This window comes from Arvicola amphibius, chromosome 9 (assembly GCF_903992535.2).
Source record: "Arvicola amphibius chromosome 9, mArvAmp1.2, whole genome shotgun sequence".
Taxonomy (NCBI): Eukaryota; Metazoa; Chordata; class Mammalia; order Rodentia; family Cricetidae; genus Arvicola; species Arvicola amphibius.
In genome coordinates, this window is record NC_052055.2 from 2,664,050 (window position 1) to 2,682,134 (window position 18,085).

Here is an 18,085-nt window from a genome sequence, read left to right on the forward strand (position 1 = left end):
TGGGGCCTCGGTGAAAAAAGAACCAAGATTTTGAGCTTGCAATTGACAAGGCACTGTAGAATGTGGGATATCAGCTTGGTATACAAATAGACACATGCACGTGTGTATGTGCATGTGCGTGTGCGTGTGTGTGTGTTCCTACCACCAGAAATCATCCTGCCTTTACCAGGAGGACTCTTCTAGACACAGCTTGGGAACATCTCCTCCCACATGTGTGTTCCCATGGAGTCCTGTCCTGGGTTTTCCCTTTGTTCTTGTATGTTTGATGCAAACCCACACCTTAAAGCCACAGTAAAGTCACTGGATGGTGCACCTGTGTGCACCGGACCGTAAACTCCCGGCATTTTGGAGGCTGTATTATATGCCAGCCTCTCCCTCTGCACCATACGTGTATCATGAGCCCATCGTGGGGTGGCTTCTTGTTGACACAAACTTCTGGAATTCCTCTTCATTGCAGTCATCCGTGCTGCGCTCTGCTCAGAGGCGTGCTTGTCCGCGCTGGTCAGCCAGCCACACGGGTTAGTGTTAAACCCTGAACAAGAACCTGAATAGAACAGCATTTCTGCATTGTTCTCAGATTCTAGTTTAGAAAACACATCTAGAGAGGTAAAATAATAAGAAGGGAATTTACAGACACCTGTTTATATGCTTTTCACATTCCAAAGATGCTAGCTACCTCATGTCAACTTGACACAAGCTAGAGTCACTAGAGAAGAGACAGACTCAACTGAGAAAATTTGATCAGGCTTGTAGGGCATTTTTAAAAATTGATTGATAAGGAAGGGCACAGTCCAATGGTGCTATCATTGGGCTATAAGAAAGCAAGCAGGCTGGGCAAGCCCTGAGGAGCAAGCCAGTAAGCAACTCCCCTCCAAGGCCTCTGCATCAGCTCCTGCCTCCGGTTCCTGCCCTCTTTGAGTTCCTGTCCTGACTTCCTTCAATGATGGACAGTGCTGTGGAAGTGTGAGCCTAATGAACCCTTCCCTCCCCAAGCTGCATCCTGGTGTTTCCTCACAGCAATAGCAACCCCAACTAGGGCAGGTGGCTAAATTGTATGACCTTTTCCCAAAAACAAAAACCTCCCAAGATTAAAAAACATGGAATCACAAAGACAGTAACTTGAACCCAAATGCCTGAACTATTTTTATAATAACTTCAATGATATATAATTCGTATACCACCTATTCCACTCATTTTATGTGTAGAATTCACTGGTATTTTTTAGCATGTTCAGAAATGCACAGTCAGCACAAAGTTACGACCTTTCTAACACCTCAAAGAAATAGCACAATCCTTAAAATATGTCCCCATCTCTATACACCCCGCCTAGCTTCCGTGTCTGTCACATTCAATCTAGATATTTCCTGTAATGGAATTACATCACTTACGGTCTTTCATGTTGGCTTCCTTCACTTAATGTTTTCAAGGCTCAGGTACGTTGTACTTTTTTATGAGTAAACTGTATTGTCATATGGTTATAACATTCTATATTCCTTGGCCAACACTTCTCACTTGACCATGATACTGGGTCCCTTGGATGTGAAGTGACGTTTCTCCCTGGTTTTATGGCATCTCTTTGATGACTAGGTTCTCCTGACTTTTGGTGCATTATATTTTGCCTCTGCCTCCCTGATCCACATGGTAAGCCCTAGATGGGGTTGTTTTTAATGTCTTTTTTTCCCTCTGCAATTAATCTGTAAACATTCAAAATAGTTTAAAACCCACATCTTCTTCAGGAATGACGTCTATATGAATGGGAATTCAGTTTATTATTTTCTGATTAGAAAAATAAAATCAGAAACTCCAAAGCATTTAGGAGAATATGGCATAGAGCTCGTATACATCAGGTTCCCCTTCGAGAGCCCAGGAGAGCCTCACTGAATTCCCCGAGAAACACTGAAACCACCAGCAGGGAGCCATGTGGCCAAACTGAGTAGAAGTGCCACCATATTAACTTTCTAAAGAAAGAAAAAATACAGGTTTCCAATATGAGTTGCCAGCAAATGCTACCAGAGCTGAGCTTCTGAATTAAGGGGACAGTGGGCATTAGGGCAGGTTTATGAAGCCTGCTCAGGAGGAGAAACTGCACTGATTCAATGATTACCCCAGAGACTAGCTGTGTGTGTATGTGAGACTTTCCTTGACAATTGAACAGATTTTCAAGCTTCCTACCTGCTGCTTAATGATGTAAAAGTGCAGCCTTTCCTTGCATTGGAGGGACAGAGTCCAACTTAAGCCCCATTCCCAATTTTATTGAGTGTGAATGAATATAGCACCAAAGGATAAGATCCACATTAATTCTGATAGTGATTTAGTTTTTGACAGGACATTGAACACAGCCAAGCATCTATATATAGGAATGAACAAAAACTGACCTAATATTATAATAATCTCTGACCTAAACTCCTGCAGCAATCTGCCTTGTGGGCTAAAACACAATCTTGGCAGTAAGTGGCTCAGAATGGCCTGAACTTGGTCATGACTGCCGGCTTCCATAACTGTGCCCCTGCTTCTATCTCAGCACCAGCCAGAGAAAGACAACTGTGCTCCCCAAGCCGGCCCAAGGGTGGGATGAGTACTGGCTGCTAGCTAACCCACTTTCAGCTTCCCATGCAACAGTTTCCACAGAGACAACGGATCTTTCTCTCTCTCTCTCTCTCTCTCTCTCTCTCTCTCTCTCTCTCTCTCTCTCTCTCTCTCTCTCTCTCGGCCTTTCCCAAGGTGTATCTCCATGCTTCTCTTGATTGCTATGATCTTTTCCTGCTGACAGATTACCTACCTTATCCATATAGGAAAACAGTCACCCACATCCATATGACATTTAGTTGGAAAATGCCGGTGGATTTTTCACACTTCCTAAATTAACGGTTCATACTTTTTGGAAGAACATAATTAGTTTAAGATAGTCATTAGGCAATTTCCTAATTTACCCAGGTCAGCTGCCACCTGGACCTGCGGGCTCAGGCTTACTCTGTCTCTGCTCCACACCGATGAGATTACTCTAGGATGTCGTTTTCACGGGTAAGGAATACTTTCTTTTGGGGCTACAGAGATGGCTCACTGATTAACACCACTGCTGCTCTTTCAGAGGACCTGGGTTCGATTCCCAGCACTCCCATGGCAGTTCACAGCCATTGATTACACCGGTCCTGGAGGATCCAATGCTTTCTTTTGGTTTCCTTGGGCACAAGTCATGCATGCACATGGTGCACAGACATGTATGTAGGCAAACACTGACCATATAAACATGCACACGGTGCACAGACATACAAGCAGGCAAACACTCACCATATAAAATACTTTATTTTAAAGAACACACTTTGTTTTTCTCTTCTCTCCCCTCACTTTGTGTTTCTTCTTTCCAAACTTGCTTTCCTTTTCAAAAATAAATCTGAAAGCTCTCAGTGATAATTTTATGTGTAGTGTGTTTTGCCTGCATGCATGTCTGTGTGCCACATATTCTGGGGCTTACAGAAGCCAGAAGAGGGCATCAGATCCACTGGAACTGGTGGGACAGACTGTTGTGAGCTACCTACCACGTAGATGCTGGGACCTGAACACAGGTCCTCTAGGCCAGTCAATGCACTTAACCCCTGAGTCATCTCTCTGGTGCCCTTAAGGGATTATTTTGAACGAATATGGTATCGCTGATACCTCTAGCAGCTACAACAAAGCTCACCATGATACAGTAAATGTTCAATAAATATGCCCTAAACAAATAACCCCTTTTAAGACTATGAATGTTTGCACAAATGGCAGAGGCAAGAAAAGCTTGGGATTCGCTAGTACTACTGCAGGTGGACTTTTCTTTCCTGCCCACCACTTCCCAAATAGCCAACATAGAGACTTAATATAAATTATAAACATTTGGCCAATAGCTCAGGATTATTACTAACTAGCTCTTAGGACTTAGTCACATCCTGACATCACCGCGCATGTTCCCAGCAAGCATCTGGCTCCAGGTTATTTGTGCTAAACCGTGGACCCACGTTGCTTCCTCGCTCCTTCCCACCACCCCCACCACCACCCCCACCCCCACCCCCGCAGGAATGGAACCGCTAGAGGGAAAACACGACAGCATGACACCATTTTCACAGTGCGCTCTCATTCTCACATTTCCCCAGTCTGTGATGAGGGGGCCAGGAGTGCACGTCTAGTGAGTGAGTTACCGCAGTCAAAGCGCACGCCTGGCTCCACCAAGTAAGTGTTCTGTTAGCATCCTGGAAAATGTTACACACACTCAAGCCAGCCAAAATAACTACTTCCAAAATTTATTCTACATATACTTTTTTTAAAAAAAAAAAAAAGAAAAGAAACAGTTCCTCTATTTGGAAATGCCATAGTTTGTGTCAAATTCATAAAAGCTAAATTTACTTGTAAAAGGCCGTTATCATAAATAAGTCTTTGGTGCCCCCTAGTGGAGGATTTTAGTATTCTCTTTGAAAAATTAACTGCTGCTCAGTGTTTGAAATGAGTGGCTAATTCGATCCTTTAAAATGTTATTTTAGGGAAGTAGAAAAAGACAAGATCTCCTGAGTAAATTGGGAGCATGGGAACCTTAGGGGAGGGCTGAAGGGGAGGGGAGATGCAGGGAGGGGAGCAGAAAAAATGTAGAGCTCAATAAAAATCAATTAAAAAAAAGAAAAAATGCTATTTTAAACAGAAATAATTTAAAGAAATAACATGAATAGGAATGTAATTTATTAAGTGCCCAAGTCCTCAGTAAATCGTTATGTCATGAATTTATAATTGTGATTTATATAGTTGTCTAAGCCAAGGGAATAGAACTTAGCTTTGGCGGTTGGAGAGATGGCTCAGAGGCTTAGAGCAAGTACGCCCTCACAAAGGACCCAAGTTCAGTTCCCAACACCCACGTGGGTATCCCACCACATCTAACTCCAGGATGATGGGATCTGACACCCACCTCGGGCCCCTGTCTTCATGTGCACGTACCCATACACAGACACGAATGCACACAGTTTAAAATAAACATATTTTAGAACTTACTTTAACACAGTGCCAAGGTATCAAAATGTTTCTTGTACCAAATTACATTGTATGCACATATGAAATTCTAAAATTTTAATACAACTATATTAAAATAAATGTCTCTTGGACTAGAGGTGTGACTTGGTGGCTGAATGCTTGTTCAGCACACATGAAGTCCCGAGTTCAGTCACGCTAGCACACACCTACAGGTACTGGGACATCCTTGACTCCAGAGCGTAAGCCAGCCTGGCCCACAGGAGAACCTGTGGGGGTTTTGTTTTGGTTTTTGTTGGTGGTTTTTAAAAGCTAGAAACATAAAATACCTTTAATACCTTGCAATTTAAATCTTAATATATCTACAAGAAATCCTAGTTCTTTAAAAGGTTATGATATATTTAAATATGCTTTCTGTACCCATAAGCACTGCCCGTGGAGTGTGTTTGTCTTGAGGTTAAGCAGCCTGGGGACTGCTGGCATGATCACAATGGCTTTTGTTTGTTTCCCTTGCTTTAAATTGTGTTTTTTGAGGGGGATTGGTTTTTGTTTTTGAGACAGGATCTTCGGCAGCCCGGGTCAACCTCAGGTGTGTTGAGGAAGCAGAGATGATGGACTCCTGGCCTTCCCCCTGGGCCCCTCCCATGCTGGGGTAATGAGCGTCTGCCACCGTGTCCGGCTTCATTGACGTTTTTGATTGATAGAGTTGTTTAAGCCGTGCAGGAACGCAGAAATTACTCATGTAGAATTATTTGTAACTAGAGTTTTTCCCAAGCAGGCCAAGAAAATTGTTAAATGCCAAAGCCATCTCCCATTTAAGGCATTGTAGACACACACGTTTGACTTCTCAAACAGAGCTGCCCTGCACATCATCCTAACCTCACACAGTCGCCTCCCTGATGACCCCCCCCCCCCCCGCGCCTCCTGTTACAGTAGAAGGAATGAGATGGTTTCCTCTGGGCTGAAGAGACAGTCACTAGCAGCCGAGCTCCTTGGCATCACGGTGAGGATGGACAGAGCCCTCTCAGCTCAGTGAGTGGCCTGTGTCTGTGTTCAGGCAGACAGTCTGGTCAGCAGTTTAGACCTTGACTCCATGCTCCATTCAGGACCAAGGTCTGGGCACATCTACCACATTTTCCCAAATAAGCAGCAACATGAATTGTCGCGTTTGGAGTCTCTGAGCCGCTTCCCAGGGCACGTAGGGATGAAGGGAGCCGGCAGTGAGAGACTGCTGGACGGGCCAGTGAGTCAGCTGATCAAGAGAGGAAGTGCAAAGAGGTGATTTCATGCAGTAAGAGAATCAAACCGAAGTAAATTCCTAAAAGTACATTTAAAAGCCTCTATGCGGGAAACAGCGAAAGATCACAGTAAACGTTAGAAAATTGGCACTGGTGCAGAATTAAACAGACTCCAAGATGGGTGTGAGACAGGGGGATTGCCTCGAGCTCAAGGTCAACCTGGCCATGTAGTGACTTCCTTGCCAGCCTGAGCTACAAAGTAAAATAAAAGTCTGTCAAAAGAAAAATAAAGAAGGGGGTGCTGGAAGATATTCAACTTAGAGCCAAACACACACACACACACACACACACACACACACACACACACATATCTTAAAATAGAACATATATAAATCTTAAACACTTGAATCATTTTCCTAAATCACGTGTTAAGGACAACATTTAAACATACGTGTGTAGTGTGAACACACACATTGTTCATACAACAGTTACCTAAGCACACAATTTCTAAATCTGTTGTCAAAGTTTCCCTCTCGTGGGTCTAGAGAGATGGCTCATAGTTAAGAGTATTGGCTGTTCTTCCAAAGGACCCAGGTTCAACTCTCGGTACCCACACAGTAGTTCACAGCTGTCTGTAACTCCAGGTCCAGGAGATCCGACACCTCACACAGACACACGTGCAGATAAAACACCAACACATATAAAATAAGAATAAATAAAATCATTTTTAAAAGAAAATCCCCTCTTGTAGTGGCACATGCTTTTAATCCCAGAACTCAGGAGGCAGAGGCGGGCAGATCTCTGTGAGCCTGGTCTACAGAGTGACTTCCAGGACAGCCAGAGCTACACAGTGAGACCCTGTCTCAAAGTAACAAACAAACAAAAAAGGTCCTTTCTTATCCTAATTTTTCAACAATAAAATTTAGTTCTTTTGCCACTGAAATTGTTCTTGGAAAAAGACACATTATAAACACATATAAATTATAGTGTCTATTATCAATAGCTTCATAGATTTTCCCATTCAGAACCCATCTTTTCCACCTAGCCCAAATCTTACAAAATGATAGAATCTGTGACTATAATTCCAGAATTTTAAGCACTTAATTATAAATGTATAACTTACAGGGGTTTGTTGATAAAATTCTGTATGAGTGACTTATTGGATGAGTAACTACAGCATCTCCATAATTGACACTTAAGTTATTAAGTAAATTTAACTGAACCAAAAGTCTACTACAATAGCAAATAAGAGAAAGATTGAAATTATGGATTACATTTGATGGAACCTCTAAAAGTATTTTATTTATATTTAATTTCAGCCATTAGCTCATTTTCTAAACCTGTAAGTACATTGGCCTAATATTTATTTTAAAAGAAAAACAATTGAGGATTTCAACACAGTTACAAAATGCACAAATTTAAAAAGATACATGAAGCAGTAAAACACACCTGTAAAAACCCTGAAAATTCTTTATTTAAAACATTAAGTTATTGAAAGTGGGGATATAATGTAGTAAAATAAAACTCTCTCAAACTCATCACTTTAAAGAAAATATACAATAGTGTACAATGTAACATATACAAAACAGAAAAATAAATAATCACCATCTATCATCAACGGGAAGATTTGCATGTGTTCAAAACAGTCATAATTTTAAGTCAGACAGAACACGGGCCAACGGGGGATTGTTTCCTTAGTCTCTTTAGAGCCGTTTTAAATTCCGCTTGCTTTGGGCACTCCCTGGGAGAACATCTTTACGACTTCGTGGCTTCGCCGGCCTCCTTCTACATTCTTCAGACCCATGATAAGCACACAGACATAACACACAAAAGTCAAAGCCACAGGCCAAACGGCTGCACAGAGCCCTTTTCTTATACGGCTGATACTTAGCGGGGGACTGGCACCTTGGGCAAGGTTTTAAAGCTTCATCACTGAAAAGCGTGCTGGCAACCTGCGGCGGAAGCACGACACTCAGTCTTCCAGAGTGACACCGATGGTCACTTTATTCCAAACTCTTATTTTGAACAATTTAGGGTCCATACTCACCTTAACATACTCGTCCTGTTTACTCCTCAGGTGGGTGAGGGAAGAGCTCGCTACAGGAGTCAGAACATCTCCCCAAGAGGACACAGTTGGCGCCTGCTCGTTCTGAGAACTGGGTGCCTGTGCCTGTGCCTGCACCGGTCTTAAAGCTGAGCGACTGAGAAGCTGGAGCCGAGTGGCAGCGTCCTGAACATGGAACACAGCCGCCTGTAGCAAAGACAGAATCAACACCGCAAGTGCTTCAAGTCAGGGCGGCGTCCTGCCTGGCCTGGAGTTCAGTGTCTAGGAGTGGGTTATACCACCAGGGTCTTTACCAGGACCGTTTCTCTTTTGGGGGGTGGTGGAGTTTGGGGACAGGCAATCTTTTCCCACCTAACTTTTAAGTCAAAGAAAGCAGGTTTGGAGATGGTTCGGCGGGTAAGTGTGCTAGCCACGAAATCCTGACAGCCTGAAGTAGTGGTGCACTCCTCCGAGTGAGATGGGGAAGCAGAGACGGGAAGAGGGCCAGGAGCCTGAACAGGAGAGCTCCTGCACCAGCAAGGTGGAAGGAAGGCGAGAGCAGGGTCCCAAAGTTGTCCTGACCTCCGTGCTAGCCTTGGCAAGGGTGGTCGTGGACTGACTCTCTCTCTCTCTCTCTCTCTCTCTCTCTCTCTCTCTCTCATCATGTATATTTTGAAAAGGATATATTTTGGTTTTCTGTGGAGATGATCAATTACTTTTTCATTAAGCCATTTGTCTATTACTGAGGAACCCGATGATGTCATAGCACTGTGGCAGTCTGCAGGCTGTGTGGCCACAGCAGCTCAGTTCTGGGCTCGACAGCAGAAATACCAAAGAGAAAAGCTGTTCCAATCAAACCATAGTTTGCAGTCCATTTTTAAACCAAGATCAAAAACTAGTAAATTGGGGGAGCAGGGAGAACCTTTTCAAAGCCTGCTGTGGAATCTTTGCACGTTCTTACCTGAAGCACATGGTGGACAGACTCGAGGACAGCTGACATCATAACCCCGTGTCTGTGGCTGACTTGCAAAGATCTGGTTCTGATTCACTTTTATGGCTGTCTTACACAGCCTCGATATTTTAAAATAAGGAGCAAAAGCATCTCTCGTATGAACGAGATCCCACATTACTCAAATGTGCAGTCAAGGAGTGTGCTAATTGCCTTAAAAGTATCCAATGTCCTTTTGTCAATTGTATACCTCAATAAAACTGGAAAAATAATTAGAAAAAGGCATGTTCGATAAGTAATCTGTACGGTCTTGTACTGTGTTAGGGCTGCAATGGGAAAAGGACGAACCAAATATGGAGATGAACACACGGATGAGTTTCTTTACAGCTCAGCTGACATTGCGCTGCTTCTTTCGAGAGTCTCCTGGGCTGGAATTGGCCCAGCAGGAGAACTAACACATGAGGAAGGACAGTAGACTAAGGGTAGGGGATTCAGTTGGGGGTCATGAGAAGTTAAGGCTGATGGTTTTAGAACACACGCAGTGGCTGTTATTGATGTCGGAGTTAGAGCTCAGATGCAGGTGCGTACATTGAACTTGCTGGCGGACTGCCTTCATGACATTTCTGTTATTTGTAGCATAGGCCACAGTGCCCAATCAAGAGCTCCCTGAAAGGACACCTGCTGGACCCTGACCCTGACCCTGATGAGTGCAGTGCGCATGCACCCCAAGATGAATTAATGTGTCAGCAGAAGCAAACTGAGAAGCAGCAGCCATTCTGTTAGCAAGTATTTATGGGATGTTGAATTGACCGCAGTTCTTCTGGTTTTGTTTTTAATGTCTAAGAGACAAAGCAACCTGCAAAGGCACATGTTCATGCCTGCTGACAGTCTATACACGTGTTCATGCCTGCTGACGGTCTATACACGTGTTCATGCCTGCCGACAGTCTATAAGACATAGTTCTCTCGCCTGTAGGCCTGCTGGCCTCACACTTGCTGTGTGCATCAGCCTGGTCAGTACCCAGAGAACCACCTGCCTCTGTGAAGATGGAGCTGTCTAAGGGTCGTTCATTCCACAGTGAGGAAGAGATGAGGCCTCAGGGGAAAGGCAATGGTCCTGGTCCAGCGGGCACCCACACTGCTCTAACAATGGAGGACAGAAGAGGCTCAGCTCCTAGTGAATGTTCCCAGCCTAGCACCTTTCTGAGACACTGTACAACCTGAGGAAAATCACCAAACAGCTTTGCTTTGAGATGTTTCTGTTTTAGCTAGAGGCACATCAAGATAGGCCAGGCATAAATTTACGGGCTCTTGTGGAACAGGAGGGCACAGGGTCTGGGAAGGTCATCTCTGGGGAAAAGGAGGAAAGGCAGAATGGAAAGCACAGAGGAGATCACAGTCTTTTCAAATAAAGGAAAATCAATCCAGAATCTGTAGAGAAAAACACCAAGAGGAGAGACACAGGTAGAGACACACTGGGGTTGGGAGAGACAAACACAGAGAGAGGCAGCAATAGAACTAGCAATCATTAAGTCTGGGAGAAAGTCCCACAGGAAGACACGTAAGACGGTACATGTGCATGTGTGGTGGCACATGCAGGAATCCTGGCACTAGAGGGACAGAAGCAGGAGGATTGAGGAGTTCAAGGCCAGCACGAGGGACCAAGTGAATTACATGGAACCCAGTCTGGGGAGCCGGCTCAGCAAGGAAGGGGTTCATGCAAGAATGGGCAGCTAAGTTTGGTTGCCCAACACTCATGCAGAAGCTGGCCAAAGTGGTTCATGCCTGTAACTCCAGTCCTGGCCGGGCAGAGACAAGCAGGTCCCTCGAGTTAGGAGGAGCCCAGCTAAGCCAAGCTGCTGAGCTCCAGGTTCACTGAGGGAAGCTCTGCCACCAAGTAAGGTAGAGAGCAACAGATGAGCACACCTGACATTGGCCTCTGGCCTCCATGTGTGCGCACACACATATGCACACATGCATATGTGCACACACAGGCATGCACACATACAAACACACTAAGTACACACCCATAATCCCAGCATTCAAGAGGCAGAGGCAGGAGGATTGCCACAAGTTTAAGGTTAACCTTGTCTACATACAGAGTTCTAGGCTTTCACAGTGAGACCCTCTCAAAAAAGAGAACACAGAAGTTTAACAATAGGGTACATGTCATAAGACTCATCACATGGTCTCTGAGTCGTGCCCATGTCTGATCCACCATAAATGGTGATGTAGTTATGGTCATAAGACAGGAGAGAGATCCAGAGGGTGGTGGGGAGCGGTGCTGGTGCTGAGTGGCTGGAGAGCTAACCGAATCCCTTCCAGATAAAATATCAAATATTGTCCGGGCATGCTAGCACACACTTTTAATCCCAGGAGTCATGAGGCAGAGGCAGGTAGATCTCTGAGTTCAATGCCAGCCTGGACTACAGAATGAGTTTCTGGAAAGTCAGGACTACACAGAGAAATCTTGACTCAAAAAATAAAAAATAGCATTCCAAGTGCATTACCTAGAAATACAAGAAATAGAAGTAGAGACCAGAGGCCTACTGTGGAATCTCAAACCTGTAATCCCAGCACTCAGGGAGGTAAAGATGGAGGACTACCATGAGTTTGAGGCCTTCGTGGTTGCATAGTGAGTTTTAAGAAAGCCTGGAATACAGAGTCAGACACTGTCCACAGACGGGGCAAGGAGGGTGGTGAGCTTTGTTAGAAACCTAGAATCCAGTTGTACTTTTGAAGTTTGTTGTGTTTTGAAGCTCTGCTAGCTCCTTCAAAATAAGAAATTTCTTCAAAATAAGAAATTTCTTCAAAATAAGAAAAAAATGTATAAGGAAAAAAATGTAGTCCTTTAGGAAGCCAGACAGTGCACCTGCCTTGAAGCAAGCAACTCCTCTAGTTGTCCTTTGTGTCCTGTTAAAGCTGCCTTGTCTTCTCCCCTGTTGTGTGGGGTATTAAAATATATGGAAAATAAATGCCCGTGACTCAGCACTCAGCGTTTGCCGGGCTGCGCTCCCATTTCTAGCCTGTGTTTCAGGGACTCTTTCTTATCTCTCTTCTTCCTACTTAACATTTTTTCTAATCCCAATGCCCCTACTCTGGTAAGTGGTATCCTTGTCGAAGCTGGTCCCCGACATACTTTATGGACAATCTGGAAGTAGTTTAGAAAAAGAGAACTTCTCAGGGAATGCTTGCTATAATTGGGAAAGATTCCCAGATGAGAGAGGCCAAGCGTGGCGCTCAGCAACGCGGAGTCACTTCCGGCAGAATCCCCGTTACCTGAGTATTTGATTTCAGCTGTATGACATAAAGTTTCCGCCTCTCATTTGCCTTTTTATCCTGAGCCACAATTTCACGCCAGTTTCTGCTGACGTTCCAAACACTACAATAAACAAGTCAGGCTGTTACTGCATATTCTCCAAAGGTTGAAACTTTTTTTATAAGGTAACCAATAATAAAAATAATTTTAAAGATCTTAAACAGGAAATTTAAGGTTAAAATTACATAATGATATGATTTGATCAACTCATTGTTTCAGATTCATTACCCATATGAAAGAATTCCTATTAAAATACTAAGCACTTAGTGGCAACTTGACAGATTGCCATTTCATTTACGTTCCTTTATTTTTTTTTAAAAAAATATATTCATTTATTTATGTAGTAGGTATTGGGAGCAGGGGAAGGCACATACATGCCATGGTTCTTGAGTCCAGTCAGAGGACAACCAGTGAAATTTGGTTCTCTTCTCCAGCATGTAGGGCCCAGGGATTGAACTCAGACCAGCAGGACTGGTGGCTAGTGCTCTTACCTGCTGAACCACGCTGTGGCCCTGTAAGCCAATACAGGCCATGGATGGTGGTTTAGACCTGAAATCCAAGCACTCGACTAGATGAGGCAGGGCTGCCACAAATGCAAGGCCAGGCTGGGATACAGCAACAGCAAAAATTATAAAGCAAACATGGGCCGCTGGAATATTAGGGTCATGTGATATTCCATTATAAATATTCCAATATGCAGCACATGATTATCATCTAGTATGAGAAGCTTTCCTCTGTTCCTGTATCTAGCCAATCTCTGTCACTTTGGGCCAAATAAACTTAAGAAGAATCCTACACTGGAAGCAATAAGTGCCAAATACTGTGCATAGCGCCCTTAGTGATACAGGCTGCTGCTTCTAGGCTAAAGAGACCCTGCTGCCGAGGGTGTCCCTGTTTTATTCATAAAGCTTAGGTAGGACGGATGCAGCTAGAGACCAGCTTCAGCCACTTAGTTAAAAAAATGTTAATCTGGCCTTCTCTCTCTTCCTAATTTAGCCAGTCAGGGAAAGAGACCAGAAGACTGAGAAAGAAGGCTCTCACTCCAGGGCCCGGGCAACTCTGCAGGTGTCAGTCATCACCTCTCTAAGTCCTTCTGTGTGCTTTACCTCTCAAGGAGGTGGGGAGAAGGTCACCCATTAAAAGGGGAGCCGGAACCACAGGTTGGCTCAGTGGATAACGGCGAGTGCCATGCTAACCTAAGAACCTGAGTCTGATCACACATACAGGTGGAAGTAGAGAGGTCCTTCCACAAAGTGGTCCTCTGGCCTCCGTGAGTGCCATGGCATGCACTAACATGCGCGCGCGCACACACACACACACACACACACACGGTCCTCTGGCCTCCGTGAATGCCATGACATGCATGAGTACACACACACACACACACACACACACACACACACACGGTCCTCTGGCCTCCGTGCTGTCATGGTGTGCACGAGCACGCACACACACACACACACGTGGTCCTCTGGCCTCCATGACTGCCATGGCGTGCACGAGCACACACACACACACACACACACACACACACATGGTCCTCTGGCCTCCGTGGCTGTCATGGCATGCACGAGCACACACGCACGTGCGCACACACACGGTAGGAGGGATGGAGGAGATGGCTCAGTTGGCATAGTGCTTGCTGTGTGAGCAGACCTGCACTTGGGTCACATCAGCCACATAAAAGGCCTAGCACACACTTGTAATCCCAGTGTGCAGAGGTGGAGTCCGGAGGATCCTGGGATCTTGCCCAGTCTAATTGGTGATCTCCACATTCAGTAAGAGACCTTGTCTCAAAAAGTAAGGTAGAGAGCAATGAGGAAATATTGAAGACTATGGACTGACTTCTGGCTTCTACATACATACACTACCACCACCACCACCACCACCACCATCTTGATTTTTCTTTCCCTGACCCTGAACCAGAACCTGAGTAACCCTTCTGCCCCAGCTTCTCAACTATCTGGGATTACAGGTCTATACCATTAAATCCATCTTTTATTTTTGCTTTTAAATAGAAGGAATTACTTAGCAATCTCTACTAGGGAGGTCACTTAGCAAACCTCTGATATAGGTAATACAACCAAAGACAGAAAAACAACAAAACAAACATCAGTTTAAAAGATGATGAACATTTCTTCCATGAGCAACTTTTATTTCTTACCTGAATAAACTCTCTGAAGTCAAGGAATCTAAAACCATAGTTAAAATATGCTTCAAATTTCGATACTGTAATTCTGTCAAGATATCCAGCTGTTCTATGCCCATCTTCTTGCCAATCAGTCCGGCCAGAACACACCGCAGTCTGTCTATTTCCCCCCCATCCCTTTCCTCCAAGAATGCCTGGTCATCTTCCTGCTGGAATCTCTTCCTTTTGCTTTTCATAAAGAGCTCGTGCACTAACTGCAGGGCAGGGGTATTTGATAAGTTCTTAAAGCTGAAAGCCCGATCCCCGACCTTCTCACTGGAGCCTTGCTGACCCTCTGGGGTGCCTGAAGCAGCACCCACTCTTGCTTCAGAGTTGGCAGTGACCGTCTGCTTTTCATCTTCCGTCTCTGACTGGGAGCCTTGCTCCCGGAGAGTGGATAGTCTCCTCAACCTTCCAGGATGCTTTGGATTTTTTACGAGGTCCCCCACTCTGGGAGTCCCCTTCTGAAACAGTTCTTGCAAAGAGCCTTCTTGGTCAGAAATGGAATCTTCTGACTTATCCCAGGTAAGGGAGCTAAAACCACTGTCTCCGGGTGTTGAAACACTGTCTCTCACTTCTGCTGAAGAAAAAAGCGTTTGGCTCTCCTTAAATCTAGTTTTTGATATGAGACTACTTATTGGAGTTCCATACGTGGCTACCTCTGCTCCGTAGGTTGTCTGGCTACCAGAGGAGCCCAGGTCAGGACATGTGTTCTCATCACTAACACTTAAACTGCTGTCACTAAAGTCGTGTGTGACAGAACCTTGGAAATCATTGCCTTGAATTGGAGACAGACATTCCACTCCGAATAAGCCACACTCTCCCGTGGAATCATCAACTGTGGAAGTCTTGTGCTGAGAAAACCTTAGCCTCAACTTCTGACTGCTGGAAGTACCATCCTCTGTAACTAACGAGCTAAAGTTGTCCTGCTTTGGGAAACCTGAAGTGCTGTCCGGGAAACGCGTTTCTAGGCTAACAACGTGGCTTACGTTGCTTTCCAGAGACCGGCTTTGTGGATCCGAATCCCCTTTCAGAAGAGCGAAAGATAAGTCGAGACGCCTGCGTAATGAGCACGTTTTCCTTCTGACTTTAGGAGTCTCGCAGAGTTCCGGACTCCCACGATTCTCCTTCCTCGGGAATGTACATTTCTTTCTATGAGTGGGAGATGCTGCAGGATTGGCGGAACCTCGGCATGGAGTTTCTAGATGCTCCTGGAATAACACTGGGTCTTTTTCTTTCTTATGAGAGCTGCGGGTCTCTGGCGACTCATGGCAGTCCCTGTGTTGAAAGGAAGAGGTGGAACAGAAACCTCTGAGGCTGGACCTCTTAACAATGACAGGAGGGGAGTCCACTTTGCTTCCTGCTCCATGGCTGACTGAATACCTTTGGGACATCTTTGAGCTCTCTGTTTTAACAAAGTAAAAACAAGTTTGTTCTTCCTTTGCAATCATGAGCCAAACAGCTTATGCCAAAATATATTATTTGTGTTAAATATAGAGAACGGGAAATTATATATAACAATTTTTTCAGAAGTTACTTAAAAAGCAAACCCCCATAATATACCACCACATATTTCCTAATTAAAACAGCACCTTGTGGGGCTGAAGAGATGGCTCAGAGGTTAAGAGCATTGCCTGCTGTTCCAAACCAAAGATCCTGAGTTCAATTCCCAGCAACCACATGGTGGCTCACAACCATCTGTAATGGGGTCTGGTGCCCTCTTCTGGCCTGCAGGCATACACACAGACAGAATATTGTATACATAATAAATAAATAAATATTTTTTTAAAAAACAGCACCTTGCTATAAAACCAGAAGGCAAATATCCTGATTACTTGACAACTGTAGGCAACGCACCATGCAAATATTTTATTGAAATATTCTTGCTTGTTTTGTTTTCCCTGAGACAAGGCTTCTCTGTGTAACAGCTCTATCTAACTGTTTTGGAACTCACCTTATAGACCAGGTACCTCAAACTCAAAGACATACACCTACCTCCGCCTCTAGAGCACGGGGATTAAAGGGGTGTGTCACCACCGCCTGGCTCTTGAAATATTCTTATTCTTTATCTGTGGGTGTGTGTGACAGACATGCAAACATGTCATAGCCCATTGTGGAAGTAGAGAGAGGAACTTGTGGGAGTCAGTTCTTTCTTTATACCATGGAGATTTGGGGATCTGTGCTACATAGCTTGGGCATATGAGTAAAAAAATTAGTATTACAAAAATTTCTATGATAAACACAATATTAGAGGATCATTTTTGCAGAACAAAGTAATTTTTAAACTTCTGCTCTATTTTTGGCAGTTTTGACCCAGATCCCTCATGATCACTGCTAAATTCTACATATGCCCAGGAGGTCAAGACAATTAAACCTTGCTTTCAACAAACTGCATTATACTTTAAAACAATTTATGCCTTCTAAATATTAATGAATTATGTTTCATCTCATAAGTCCTTTTCTCTCAATATTAAGTTCAATCAATTTGGTGAAGTTGGATCGGGTGCTTGTGTCCATGTGGGTTCTAAGACGTAACTATTCTGCTACTTCACCACTAGGTGCCTCGCCAGCCTACGATTTGGAAATGAAGCCGAAACCGTTGGAAAGAGTGGGAAGCCCTTATAGGCGCTCTCTCCCCGAAAAACCACAGGCTTTGGTCGGCTGTCGTCATCCTCATCTTTCCTGTACCCCAAAATTCCTACTTCAAAAGTTTGAAAATATCCACGTAACCACAGGTCGCCTGGCTTATTGTACTGACCCAACAGTTGACTGATGTTCACTTAAAAATTAAAAAAAATAAAAAACGGGTCCTGATAAAGGGCTCAGAACTCACATTTACAAATAAAGACGTCCAATAGGTCAGAGAACTACTTAGTTAAAAGTAGACGCCCTCGTTCATTCAAGTGTAATGCCTTACCATCAGTCAACCTAGAGTTCTTAAGACTTGTCAAAGTCAGGTAGGCTTCCAAATAACTAAGTCTCTCATCTTTGCCTCTAAAGTTCATGCCGAGGTACAACCCCCTTAAAGAGAAAAACCTGAACAGATCAGCCGGGCAGCGCAGCGACGCCCCGACAGCGCTACGGCGGGGAAAGTCAGGTCGCTGGGGACGTCTCCGCCCGGCCGCAGCCGCGCTCCCCGGCCTTCCTCCGCTAGTCCTGGACGTGGGGGCCTCCCCGGTTCCAGGCCTGAGCCGCACCGTCTGCTGCGGGCGGGGCTAACGGTCGTCACCCGGGCGAGCGGGGCGGAGGGCGAGCGCACCTGAGCCCCCCTGCCCCGCCCCGTGGACGCCGGCCCTGCCTCCCTCGGTCCAGCTGCCCGCCCGCTCCACCGTCGCCGCCCCGCCCTGCCGCAGCGCTCGCCCCTC

At 44.9% G+C, this 18,085-nt stretch overlaps 1 protein-coding gene across 1 annotated transcript; it reads right to left on the reverse strand.

Annotated features, from left to right (window-relative positions):
- Window positions 1–7,924: 7,924 nt before the first annotated feature.
- Fbxo43 (F-box protein 43) lies at window positions 7,925–17,725 on the reverse strand. Its single transcript, XM_038344160.1, has 5 exons — window positions 17,638–17,725; window positions 14,697–16,125; window positions 12,493–12,595; window positions 8,269–8,472; window positions 7,925–8,173 (listed from the first exon to the last, which is right to left on the reverse strand). The coding sequence occupies exons 1-5, from the start codon at window positions 17,723–17,725 to the stop codon at window positions 7,925–7,927; spliced, it is 2,073 nt and encodes a 690-aa protein (XP_038200088.1).
- Between the last annotated feature and the right edge of the window lie 360 nt (window positions 17,726–18,085).